Here is a 14,036-nt window from a genome sequence, read left to right as displayed (position 1 = left end):
GCTGCTTGGCAACCCAGGATTGATACAGCTAAGTTACTTTCCAACAAATTCATAAGACCTTAAGCTTTAGTCAAGAAATGGATTATTAAGGATGTACTGCAAACCTATTTTAAAAATATGGTGCTTTAGGGAGTCACAGTCAATACCTTTAAGGATTTGTCAGGTTAATGCCTACACTTCAACAAGGCAAGAAAGGATCAACAGTTTAGAGTTTCCCAACTCGCTTTGATATTTCTTAATGTAGACCTGGATATAGTTTCATTATAGAACTAATAAGGCCTGCTGAGCTTCTTGTAATTAATTCAGAGCATGATGCTAAGCAACAAATTATTTAAAATCTTTGTTAAAATCCTATGTTGTGTTTGGGTACAGCTCAGAAAAGTATTTGCTGTGCTTATCACATTGCATAATTGAATCACAATGAAGAAGATGCATTTAAGGTAAATATGTACTTTTCTGAGCAGTAATTGAATGTGAAAAACTGAAGGCTTACAAAATCAATTGCATTTGCAATTTTTTCAACCTACGTCGAGACACTAGAAGCAATGATATTCTCAAAGCAAGAGGCTAGTTTTCTCAAAATGTGCAGCTTGTGAAAGAAACAGCAATGTTCCAGAGAATGCTGACTGGATTAATAATTTCAGTTTGTTCTTCTGGTGAAGAGTCTTCTCCTTTGTTATCATTCCCATTCCATGGCAGGAATGATCTTTACTCTCCATTGCTGTGACATTTTTTCTTTCACTGCTGACAAGAGAACAACCTTCCTATATATCTTCTTTTATTTTGTTATGTTTTGTCATGTTTTTCTGTCTTGTATTTCTGGGGTGAGTGGTTGAGGGGGTTGGGGGGGGGATGATGTTGTGGGTGCTGAAGGAAGGAAGAGAAACGTGTTTCCTGATGGCATTGCTGCAATTTACAAACTCTGATCTAAATTCATGGAACCATGTTTGACTGATGGTTTCATTACCTGAAAGCTACTCTTAAAGAGCGATTCTTCTACTACAAATGATGTTACTAAGTTTTACTGTGCTTCCTGGATTTATTGCTGCCATTTTGTTTTAGATCCGTAACACACAATCAGAGATGTAAAAACTTTTGTTCTTTCTTCAAGTTTTATACAATTATGTAAGGAAACAATTATATTGCTTTGGTCAGCAACTATACATTGAGCAATTGTGAGTCATGGTTAAACGATCTATATACAACTAAACATTAACGCTGGGAAGGATGTAAAATATGCCAGGCCATGAAATGTAATTTGAAAATTTTCTTTATAAATGGGGCTCCAAGGAATAGAATTTTAAAAAACTTGATGAGAGTAGGCATTTCTTAGAAAAGAAAATGTGCAACCATGTTGAATGACTTTTTTTTTCCATTCTTTGCAGATCATGGGTCATAGGGGCCATAGCTCTCCTTTGCCTCCTTGGACTAACTTGGGCTTTTGGACTTATGTTCATTAATGAAAGCACTGTTATCATGGCATATCTCTTCACCATTTTCAACTCACTGCAGGGAATGTTTATATTCATTTTCCACTGTGTCCTCCAGAAGAAGGTTAGTTTTGTTTGCCATAGGAAAATATTACTAACTCTTGTGGGTTGGGGCAAGGGAATGAGACATCTGCTGACTTCTCTTGATCTTCATAATAATGGTTCTGATGTATTATAATATTCCAGAAGTCAGTTGCTTTATTGCTCAGCAAGGAGACCAGCAAAGACTTGTCAGAGTTCATTAATTTTTCTACAGGCGTTAACCTTTACCCTTCTTTAACTATTCTTAAATTGTCTTTACAGATTTGAGTGGTTATTGTTTAAACTCTGACCTTCTGAAGTCAGGAAATGAGTAATTTCAGAGTAATCAATTTTCGATTAATGGTTTAATATGTATGTGTCAGCACAAAGATTGTCTGCTCTGAAGTATTTTGTAATCTTAATGAGATCATTAAGATGAGAGATTGCTGCCATAGAACATCAGTTTCTTTGCAGAGATGGTATGAAGTGGTGGAAGTTATAAATTAAAAATCCAGCAGAGGTTAGAAGATTCCTTCCACACTATAAGACCTTAAAACGTTAATACATTTTATGAGTTTGAGTTTTGGATATTGGATCTAGCCTCCATGTGATACACTAAAATCTTTGTTTGTTATGAAATACTAATAATTTAAAATCAACAGATAACATGGTAACAATAATTCTTGTACTCATTTGGTGGCTCTGTAACGTCTCACAATGTGGTATAACAAATGGGATATGTGGGGCTGGTTTTTCCATTAGAAGTACACATGGTAAAATGTGCCCAGAATTCGCTGGACACTGACCTGTTTTACAGAATGACACCCAAGTTCCAACTTTAGTATAAAGCGGAACTAAAAAAATCTCCCATGAGCCAGTACAGTCAAGCTGTGTTGTCGATCATAATTGATTATTAACTGGAACATGGTCAATGGGGCCTCAAGATGTCTGAATTTAAAATAATTTGAACTGAAAATTTGTTCAAGTAATTGCTGGAGCTGAAGAAACATCCAGTCAATGATTTAAATTGACTACTGGTCACAAGTCTCTTGTACCAACAGCATACCAGTTGATGGGATTTGAACTAATTTAAATTGAATTTAAGGTAATTATAGCATCAGTATGAGAAACAGATCTGAGTGAGGTTTCAATTAACTCCTGGTCACTACAGATGCAGGTCATTAACAATGGATTAATGTCATCCAAGGTACCTGTGAGCCAGAGAATTTAAGCATAATGTGATAAACGCCCCTGAATGGGCACAATTGGCAGCCACTCCTCCTTCCTACTGGGAGTAAGTGGTCAGTTTTATAGGTTAAGATTTCTTTGGGTGAATGGAGATCTGGATCAGCATAAAAGATTGCTACAACTTCCACAATTTTTTGCTCTAGTTTTATTTCATCCTGCCCAGATTACACTATTGTGGAAATCATGCAGAAACACTGGGCTACCCTTTCTTCAGTTGAACTGAATGGCATCTCGAAAGTTTCACTAGTAATATATAGTGCACTTTCAGTGAGCATTAAACTTCCTAACATTTACCCCTCCACGTACTACAGGAAAATTTCTGATAATTCCTAATTTAGTACTGTTAATTGGCAGATGTAATGATTTATTTATGAAAGAGAATACATTTCTCCCCACTCCACCACACCCCCCCCCACCCACAATGTATGAGGCAAGTTACTTATGTTTCTGTAGAAATAATTTTTAACAAGTGGTTTTTAACAGCACCTGAGAAGTTTTTTGCCCATTTGAAAACATTTGTCTCTTTAACCAAATTCATGTTCAAATCCTGCTTGCTCACCCAATAAAAATAAATTGCTCTTAAAATTTAGATGAAATGAAGGTAGGAACCATGCCCAAAAAACAAGCTGCCATTGCTCCTATGCAGAGTCCACTCTTGGACTATTCTGTATGCTTATTACGGAATTCAAGTAATTTCTGCAACAACAACAACTTATATTTAATGTATTGAAATATCCCAAGGCGCTTCACAGGAGCAAACAAAGTATAACATTGAGCCACATAGGAGATACTAGGTTAGACAACCAAAAGCTTGGTCAAAGAGATATGTTTTAAGAAGTGTCTGAAAGGAGGAAAGCAAGGTGGAGAGACGAAGTGTGGGGTGCAGGTGGGTTGGGGTTGGGAATTGCAGAGCAAGGGGCCGAGGGAACTGAAGGCACAGCCATCGATGGTGGTGCAATTATTATTGGAAATGTACAAGTGGCCAGAATTAGAGGAGCACAGATATCTTAGGAGGGTTGTGTGGTTGGGGGAGATTACAGAGATAGAGAGGGGAAATTATGCCCTTTTTTTATCTTTACTGTGTATGAAAATGAAAATGTTTTAATATTTGAAAACGCTTCACAGATTCCTGGATCGTTTAGAATATTATAAGGTTCACCTGTCACAATCTGATCAATAATTTAATTTCTCATGATAATAGAAGTGTTACAGTTTATTACTTGAAAGGTTAGCGGATATAACTATTTTGTCTGCCTCAATCGATCTAATTTCAAGACAACAGAACATCCTTGGCTATGTAACACAGTATTTACATAAATACTAAGGCATTGAAATATAATCAAATAGTGAAGAAATAACCGCAGCAATTTCAAGTAGGAGCTAGATGTTACCCTTTTCATCTACAAGCTTAAAGATGATCACACATTTGCCTCCATGTCTGCAGCTTGAATCTTCTGCAAGTATTTGCAAATATTAGCACATTTCTTCAATGAGAACCTATTCAACTTACTTTGGCTTACATGTCTAATCCAATCAGAAGTTTCATTGGAATGCCTTTCCCTACTTTAGTCTGTTGTTGCATGATCTTTACTGCCTCATAACAGAATGTTCTGGGTTGACAGTTGCAATTCTTGGGCTGCTGGAAATTTGCAATAAAAAAAATCAGAATCCAGTTCATTCCCCATATTCTTCTAAAAATACAACTGCCCTGGAAACTGTTACAGTATATTTTATTTTAGCCCTGCTTTCTCTCCGTATCTCATGAAGGCACTGACTCAAGTGGGGATATAGTTTCATAGTATCCTGCGCAAGTGGCAATGATTCATTTCTAAATAGGGATTATTAACAGACTCCAGTCCCTACTGCCATGCCTGGCATCCCACAGTCCATGCAGTCAAGAACAGTTCTAATCGCAATTGGGCTTGACCAACTTTTTTGTGCCCAACTGTGGCTCCAAAATGGGCTGTGTGACCTGGATTTTCACCTGTATCAGGTTAACTTGGGAGCCCTTTAAAAATGGTGGCTGGGTCCCAAACTGCGGGATTCCTGAACCCATTCTCAGGCTGTACAATTTTTGGGAGTGCCTTTAAAGGCTGCAGGTTGCTCTCTGTCAGAAGCCTGCATCTGGCACTCCCGACCTGGCTGGCTCCATTGTAGAGATAGGTATCTCCTACTCCTCAGGAATTTTCATGGAATTGGGCCAGGTTTTTAAAGAGTTGCAGTTCGTGGCCTCTTCGAGGAGTCAGGGACCCTAGTCCGCATGAGGGGACCTTTTCAAAGATAAGTTTAAAAAGGTCCCCCTCATGCCCCCTATGCAAAGTTATGCTGCACCCTCCACCCCCATGTCCTCTTATGCCCCCATGCCAAGCTCTGCCCTTCCACTCGGTCCCTGATGCCCCCTATGCCAAGCTCTGGCACTTCCATGCCCATTAACCCACTGTACATCTTCTGGAACACTACAGTGCAAAGTGGGATGTTTGAAAAAGCTTTGATCATTTTTCCCAATGCTTGAAAAAAAGTCTGGACAAGCTAATAAAAGTGTCAATTATCCAGGCCCTTTGAAGTTTCAAAAACCACAAACCACACACACTTGAAAGCACTTGAGTTATGTAAACAAACATTGTGAAACTGACTGCAGAGATCAGAGAGCCTGAGCTGTCAATCAAACAAATGTTCCCTCTGGGGAGCAAGTGTTCTGTTATTCATTTAGATGCCTGGGTTCTCAGCCAAGCACACACAATGGCATAGGGGGCATGAGTGATCAAAGAGGGTGTGTGGAAGGGCAGAGCTTGGCATAGGGGCATAGGTGGTGAGTGGAAGGGCACAGCTTGAAATGGGGACATGAGGAGACTTAGGGGATGTGTGGGGAGGGACATAACATGGCATGGGGGCCTGAGGGGAAATGGGGGTGGGTGGAAAGGCAGACCCTGGCCTGAGGGCATGGTGGCCTGTGGGGGTTGGTGAGGGGGCATGTGGTGGCATTGATGTGACATGGAGAGTGTTTGGAGGGTGAGGGCCGGAGGTCCTTTGATTTTTTTTCACTAGGACAAAGTCCCACGGTATCATGGAAGGCCTTTAAAACAGCCCCCTTCCCTCCAGACTTCTTCCCAGGTTGGCTGGCCTGACTCCAGCTCGCACCCTGCCCCTAGCAATGAAGATCCTGCCTAGGCGGGCACTTTCTCCCAAGGCAGACAGGCCAAGCTGGGAATTTTATTGACATCCACTACCCGCCTTAAAAAACCAGGCCCATGTTTTTGAACAACAAGAACTGACTCCTGGGAGGTAACTGGTGGTTTATTTAAAGGGCTAATGTGTAAAGGTATTAGGAAACAAACACTGAGTGTAATGTCACTAGCTTTATTTAGCATATTGGTACAAATACAACTCAAGAACATTTGCACTTTGGGCATTGTGCTTTATTTATGCCTCAGTATGATCCCTGTACTATACTTCAAATTGGTCTCACTAAAGTAATAGACTTTTAAATTACAGTGATTTACCCTAAAGTTGAAAATATACTTGTTTAGACACAGCCTAAGTTTGGAAGGACCAAATCTGAAATGCAGTTGTATGGCTGCATATTTTACACTGTTCAGGTGAACATAAGTATAGAGACTTCCTGCATTCGTCAATGTGCTTGATGATGACTAGCTTAAGGAACAATTAACATCTCTACTTAGTCAAACTGAGCTTGGCTTCAGATTTGGATTCAGCAAGTTTCAGCACTGAAGCAGCATTTCCATTAGTTTTGCACAAGATCGGGGCCAATTTTTACCCTTACTACAAAGTTAACTATTTTCCGTTTGAGCAATAGGCTAAAAAACACAAATGTATCAAGAATGAGGTCTTGCCTCTGGTGGATTTGTAAGTATATTGTCAAACTTTATTAGGAGGCAATCTAATGAAATAACAGGAAAACCATTCTCATCAGGTTAAACTTCTCACCTGATATAGTTTCAAATGAGACCAGTAATAAAAACAGAGAATATTGAAAATGCTCAGCAGATCTGGCAGCATCTGTGGTGGGAGAAACAGAGTTAATGTTTCAAGACCATATGACTCTTTTTCAGAGCTGAAGAGAAGTAGAAATGTGATGGGTTTCATACTATTGAAGAGAGGAGGTGGAGCAGATGGAGCAAACTAGAAAGTCAGAGTTAGAAGCTCAGGAGAAATTTGACAAAGATCCCATGGACACAACACAAAGGGAGTCATAATGATAGTGTTAAAGCATAAGGCAGGCGTTAATAGTGTCATAAAGGTCAGTCAGAATGTGTTCATGGCAGAACAAGGATCAGTGCTCTCTGAAAGCAAAACATGAGAACAAATTATAGACTGGACCTTGTGGGGGCAGAGGGCTGGAAAAAGATATGTATAAAAATATCAAAATGGAGGACAGAGTTCATGGTCTGAAACTGTTGAACTCAATGTTAAGTCCAGAAGGCTGTTAAGTGCCTAATCAGAAGACGAGGTGCTATTCTTCCAGCTTGTGTGAACTTCACTGGAACATCATAGCAGGCTGAGGACAGAGGGCATGAGATCAAGATGATGAGTTGAAATGGCAAGCGACATGAAGTCGGGGTCATGCTTGTGGACTGAGCAAAGGTGTTCCACAAAGTGGTCACCAGTCTACATTTAGCTTCCCTAATGTAGAGGAGACTGCAGTGTGAGCAGCGAATGCAGTAGACTAAATTGAAAGAAGTGTCAGTGAATCGCTGCTTCACCTGAATGGAGTATTTGTAACAAGTTTGTAATAATGAGGGGGCTAGTGTTGATAAATTTTGTTATAATATTTGGCAAAAACAGATTAATTCAATTTCTTAGTTCCGTCCCCTTAGTCTTTTCAACCATAATTTTTAAATTATACAGCTACTTGTGAAGTATTCCATTTTCCAATAATGGTCAGTGTGCAAGCATTTTTAAAGCACACTGTCTACTTCAAAGCTCCTAACCATACTGCAGTCCTAATATCTGTAATTATTAATCTATGTTAATGGGGTAATGATGGAGGTAGTACAATTGTCTTGGGCTAGGAGAGGAAAGGATTAGCAGTGGTTCCTACTTCTGTTTACTATCCACGAACCACTGACAGAGAGAGAGAGAGTGTGTCAATATGTGTGTGTATGTTGTCACGACCCACTAGGGATAGTGCGCTGCAATGTCAAGCCCCACTGCTCCACGAGCTGCGACAAATGTGAAAAAAGTTTGATCAAACCACCTAACTGTTTAATTTAGGTTAACAGAATACAAGCACCAGGTTTGTAAACTTAATAAGTTTATTGAACAAATTGTCTTTAACCAGTGGCAAAAGAAAGAAATATGAACTGCTAATTTATAACTTTATAACCTAAACTCTACCCCTTCTGAAATCCCTATAAATACATATTCAAAACACATAAGACACACAAAAAATGGATTTTAAGGGTGGGATGAAACAGTTCAATAGCACCAATTCCGGAGTACAGGATTTGATGACTTGATTCTGATCAATGTCTTCCAAATTCCTTTCAGTTCTTTGTTGATGGCATGAGGTGGTCTTCCAGTGTTTAGTTCACTGATGGAGCACTTGCCTTTCAATGTCTCTAACAGCGATTTCCCCCTTTTCCTCTTGAAAGAGGTTTTCAGTGAGAGAGAGCAAGCTATAGAGATATGAGGAGAAAAAGCCAACTAGCTGCTTTTGTAGAATTACTGGAATCTGAGACACACAGGAGGCAGATGTTTAGGTCTTTTTCCTTTCAGGCTAGGAGCTATTCTGCTGCACTGCTCTCACACAAACCCTGATCACCTGGTCAGAAGCCAATTATAACTTTGTTGCCAGGCAGTTGCCCATCAGACCAGACTCATCCTCGGCACCATCCTGCCTTTGGCAATATTGTATATATCTCACACACTGTTTCAGTAGACATGTCCTTCAAACTGCAGCCATTGTAATTTTAATCCACAGTCCAACAGAAATATGTTCTTTACAATATGCTTGTACAACTGGTGATGAAAAGGTTTAAGCTCCCCTGTGATTTGATGGAATCACCTGCGTAACACCCTCTTCAGTTTACTATATGACTTTAGCGAGGTACAAAGGATAATCCTGCACCCAGAATTCTACTCCAGCATAAGGAGAAACCTAGAGAGGATGGAAATGGAAAAAGGGACTTGATTACTATTTCCCAAGTATTGACCGTCTGTATAAACCACAAAAGAAATCTAGAATTTTGGTTGTATTCATTTATTGTAGGAAGAAAGATTGTGATGGGCTTTGCATAGACCTATTATATTATAATATATCCAAATGGTCCTATTGCCGAATGGATACTATAGCAATATATCATTTCAGCAGTGGTTTACAATGTGGATCGTGGCTTAGAGTTATGACTACTCATTTGGAAATCGCATATTCATAATTCATTAATGAAAACAGTCATCTCTGTAACTATCGTTGTATCTTCAGGATGTGGACAATCGTCATTGCCAGCTGTTGCTGGAACAAGAACTGACAAGAACGCACAACTGAAGTGAAACAATAGAGTTATAAGTAATTAACTGGGAGTAATCTCAAGCCTGTAATCTTGGAATTCAGATGATGATGAACTGGAAGTCAATCTTTGCAAAATCTTCCAGTTCAACTGTAGTCTCGTAACAACCAAGAGTCAGTCTGAACATAATACATAGGGCAATAGGGGTGGGGAGGGGTGTTTTTTAGAGGAAATCCAGCATAAATTCAGCATACAATATCTGCAAGTTTGGTGTCTCACAGTATCTTCAAACTAATGGGGCTCCACAATGATCAGGAAACAATTGATATGAAGGTTCAGTCTTTAATAAGTAATGTCTTAGACTCAGTTTCAGTAATCAATAGAAATTGCTTATAGTCATTTATGTTACAATTTAGATCCTTGTTGCTTAACATGTTTATATTTTAGTCAACTCCTGACTCAAAAGCACCTGTTCATTTTAGATATCCTTTTCTTGTCCTTCACCAAATACACAGCACTTTTTCGATTTAAGACAAGCAAGAATGAATCATAGTGAGCTGTTTGAGAGATGTGACTGCCTTTTTTATGCTAGTTGTTATTTTACTCCCTAGGTGAGGAAAGAATATGGTAAATGTTTCCGTACACACTGCTGCAGCAGAAGAAGCACCGACAGCTCCCTTGGTTCAGCAAAGACATCTGGTGCTCGAACTCCTGGGCGATATTCTACGGGCTCTCAAGTAAGTGATTGATTTGTAAAACAGGAGTTTCCTTCAACTGGGCTGCCTTGAATTGTGGTCACTAATGAAAACTATCTAGCTATGATCCTTTGTTATTGCCTAAAGCTGTCCTCCCTTTGTGTTTTCTGGAAAGTATATCCTGGTTATTTTTTGTCAGAAAGATATTTTCCTTAAGATTAGGCTCCTCCACCACCAGAGACATGTTATTTACCAGTTCACACGATGTCCTGTACAATAATAACTTCTGTTACACACAGCATCTTCACCTGTACCAAATCATCTTGTTTCCTGGGAAAATGAATGAGGTAGAACATGCATATATCCCAGAAAAATAACAAATGGGGAGCAGAGGAACTAGCTAATTACAGATAGGGCATGGATCATTAGCGTTTTTTTAGCCTATTGACACGTTATCAAAATCGACCCAAAACTGGATGTGTTCCTGTAACTGACCCTGACTTTTTTAATATTCTCTTTATTTATCTTGACCAATGAGGTGTTCAGCTAAGCCATACTTTACTTTTAACTCTCCAGCCCAAATACCATGTTATTCCTGAGTCAAGGTGTTAATCTGTTAGGTAACAATAATATACAAATGAATGTTCGAAGTTCCTGCTGTAGGCAAGAAGCAATCGTACACCAATGTTTCTCAGGATTCAATCCAGGTTGTTTTGCTCATGTACCAATAAATATCTAAAGAATAATCTAAGTTTGGGAGAAGACCATTCTTTTACCTGTTTAGGCTAAGGTTTCATGTGTGCATGGAATTTCAAAGGATATATGGAATATACAGGCCATTCGACCCAACCGATCCATGCTGGTTTTTGTGCTCCACTCGAGCCTCCTTTTTATCTTCTCTCACCTAAATGTCCAATCATAACCATCTTTTCATTTCCCCCGCAATGGTTGTCTAGCTTCTCCTTAAATGCATCCATGCTATTTGCTTCAACCACTGCCTGTGGTAGCAAGTTCGAAATTTTCATCACTGAGTTACTAAGTTTCTTCTGAATTCACTATTGGATTTCTTATGATGATGGTCTCTAGTTATGTGCTTCCCCACATGAGAGAACATTCTCTCTGTTTCCACTTAATCAAAACCTAATTTAAACTCCTCTATTAGGTCACCCCTCAGCCTCCTTTTTTTCAAGAGAAAAGAAACCCAGCCTGCCAACCCTTCCCTGATATGTGTATCCAAACATTTCTGGCATCAACCTTGTAAGTCTTCTCTGTACCCTTTTCAGTGCCTCTATAACCATTTTGTAATAAGGCAACCAGAACTGCATGTGGTGCTCTTAAGTGTGGTCTACGCAAGGTTTAATACATAACTTCCCTACTTTTCAATTCCGTCCCTCCAGAAATAAACCCCAGTGCTTAATTTGTTTTTTTTTTCCATAGCCTTGCTAATCTGTAGTGTAACTTTTAGCTATTGCTGTATTTGTACACTGTGGGCAGAATTTTACTGTTGGCAAGCAGGGGGCGGGGCCCCCTCGCCGACTCGTAAAATGATGCGGGATGACTTCAGACGGAACCCCCGATGTCACCCTGCCCCATTTAAATTTTCAGAAAGGCGGGGGCGCAGCAAAATGAGCTGCGGGCCCGCTGACCTGTCAATGGCCACTTTAGGCCATTGCCAGGATGTAATAACCAATTAAAGGACCTGCCCGTCCAACCTTAAGGTTGGCGGGTCGGCCTGGAGCCCCGGCGGCAAATAGAGAAAACATGAAACCTCATCCAGTGGCAGGATGAGGTTTCCTGTAGGGTTTTAAAAATTGTAATAAAGTTGTTCTGTAAATTATGAACATGTCCCAACTCATGACATTGTCACATGAGGGGACATGTAAAGGATTTTTTTTTTTCTATTTTTATTATTTTTAAAAGTCCAGGGGATCCTCCTGAGGCTGCACTTAGCCTCAGGGAGTGAGTATGCTCATTCGTGCATATGCGCGAAAGAGCGCATTCTTGATTTTAGGGACTCCCCCCTGCCCACACAGGGAAAATGGCGGTACCTCCCCGATCGCTGGTGATGATCGGCTCCATGCCTGCCCACGATTGGGTCAGGCGCCCGCCCGACAAACGGGAAATTCTGCCCTGTGTTTGTACTCTGAGAATCCTTTGTTCCTCTACCCCACCTAGACATACATCTCCTTAGTAATAAGAGACCTCCCTATTCTTCCTACCAAAACGTACAACCTCATAATTGTCTGTGTTGCACTTCATTTGTCAATTATTTTCCCATTCTGCAAGTTTATTAATGTTCTCCAGTAATTTCTTACAGTCTTCCTCCATATTGACTAGCTCCTCCTCATTTCACTCCTTGCTCCCCAATTTGGTGTCATCCACAAATTTAGAAATTGAGTATTGCTGAGAAAAAGAGACATGCTATTAAAGCTTTTTATTTTTCACTCATCAGGATGGCTACGCAAGATAAAATAACAGTAAAGAAAGCAACAATTTAGACTACATGAGTAGAGAGTGCTGATTGGTTGGCAAGTGGACTCTGGCAGCGGTATTGCCATGGAGAATGCAGCAGAGAATAGTTAACTATTAATTGCCAAACTTTTATTTAAAATTCAAACCAGATAGGTTGACTCTGATTGGTCAAGGCATTATCATGGGGAATGAACCAGGGAATGGCGATCCCTAAGCTTTTGTTTAGTTGGAAAAGATATAGTCCAGGGACATGCTCCTTCTGTTTCCAAAGGGCCCTGTCCTTAGCAGATAGAAGGAGCATGTCCAAGCATTATGCCTTTTCCAACTAAACAAAAGCTTGGGCGACTGCCATCCCCTGATTCATTCCCCGTGGCAATGCCTTCCAATCAGAGTCGAACTACCGAGTTTGAATTTGAAACAAAAGCTTGGCAGTTTACAGTTAACTGTTCTCTGCTACATTCTACATGCCAACATTTCTACCAATCAGAGTCCTTTTGCCAACCAACCAGCACTGTCTTGTCATTCAGTATAAATTGTTCCATTTACTGTTGGTGCTGATGAGAGTGCAAGATGAAAAGTTTGGATAAAGTATTTCTTTTTTCAGTAAAACTCAAATTTAGAAATTGTATTTTTGATTCTTAAGTCCAAATCATTAATGTAAATTGTGAACCAGCAATAGGCCCAGCACTTGACATCTTCTTCCATCCTGAATAACTGCCCTATATTTGCACACTCTGCTTTCTGTCTTGAAAGCAGCCAGCGACCCATTCTACCACTTGCCCCCTGGCTCCACATTCTTTAACCTTATTCAGTATTCTACTATGAGGCACCTTATTGAAAGTCTTTTGAAAAACAGGATAATATACATCTACTGCATTACTATTCTCTGTTCCATCCATTACCTCCTCAACAAATTCAATAAGATTGGTCAAGCAAGAAACCCATGCTTATATTATTATTATTTTTCCCATTTTTAGGTGTTCTTCCATTCTCTTCTTTAGTCAGGATTCCATTATTTTTCCTACCACTGCTGTTGAGCTGACCAGTTATAATTCTCTGGACGTGTTCTGTCCCCATTCTTAAATGTAGGAATTACATTAGCTATCCATCAGTCCACTGGTACTACACCTCTCTCTAACAAATTATTAGATATGAGTATTATTAATGATTATTAAATTATTAAATATAAGTAGGCACCTGCTTTCTTTCCCTAGATCCTTGTAAACTAAGCCTTGGTTATTGGGGCAAGAGTTGGAAAAATGAAAGTAGAAATATTACAGCTCAACCGCACATTGGTTTGCATAATGTTAAATGAATTCCAGGCACATTTGGAGTTCTGAGTTAATTTTACCAACTTGTGCACAAACAAGGCCCCTAATGGGAGATTCCCTCTCCCTCCATACTTCAAGAATTCCTCTGCTGTATGTTATTTTGCACAAGACATTTTCTGTCTTAAAATTGTTGAGAATTGGCTACAGGCAGCTGCTGCAGACAAAAAAATATATATGTGATACCATGGAGCTCGGTTCACAATGGATCTTCTGATGTCGACTTAGTTTCAAACGCTGTAGTCAAGCTAATAATTATTATTAACTTTTCTCTATGTTGTTCTAATTGACAGTTATTTCTTTAATTGCATTCTT

The 14,036-nt window shown here is 39.6% G+C and overlaps 1 protein-coding gene across 2 annotated transcripts in view; it reads left to right on the top strand.

Moving 5' to 3' along the window:
- adgrl3.1 (adhesion G protein-coupled receptor L3.1) overlaps positions 1-14,036 on the top strand; it is a 928,790-nt gene that overhangs the window by 856,149 nt on the left and 58,605 nt on the right. For both annotated transcript variants that reach the window (XM_041185670.1, XM_041185669.1), the window contains 2 exons: positions 1,386-1,554; positions 9,838-9,963. In XM_041185670.1, the coding sequence (XP_041041604.1) occupies positions 1,386-1,554; positions 9,838-9,963 (295 nt within the window). The remainder of the gene's footprint in view (positions 1-1,385; positions 1,555-9,837; positions 9,964-14,036) is intronic.

The sequence above is a fragment of the Carcharodon carcharias genome, chromosome 4 (assembly GCF_017639515.1).
Source record: "Carcharodon carcharias isolate sCarCar2 chromosome 4, sCarCar2.pri, whole genome shotgun sequence".
Classification (NCBI taxonomy): Eukaryota; Metazoa; Chordata; class Chondrichthyes; order Lamniformes; family Lamnidae; genus Carcharodon; species Carcharodon carcharias.
Note: the sequence above shows the minus strand (reverse complement) of the source record. Positions and strands in the feature narration are given on the sequence as shown.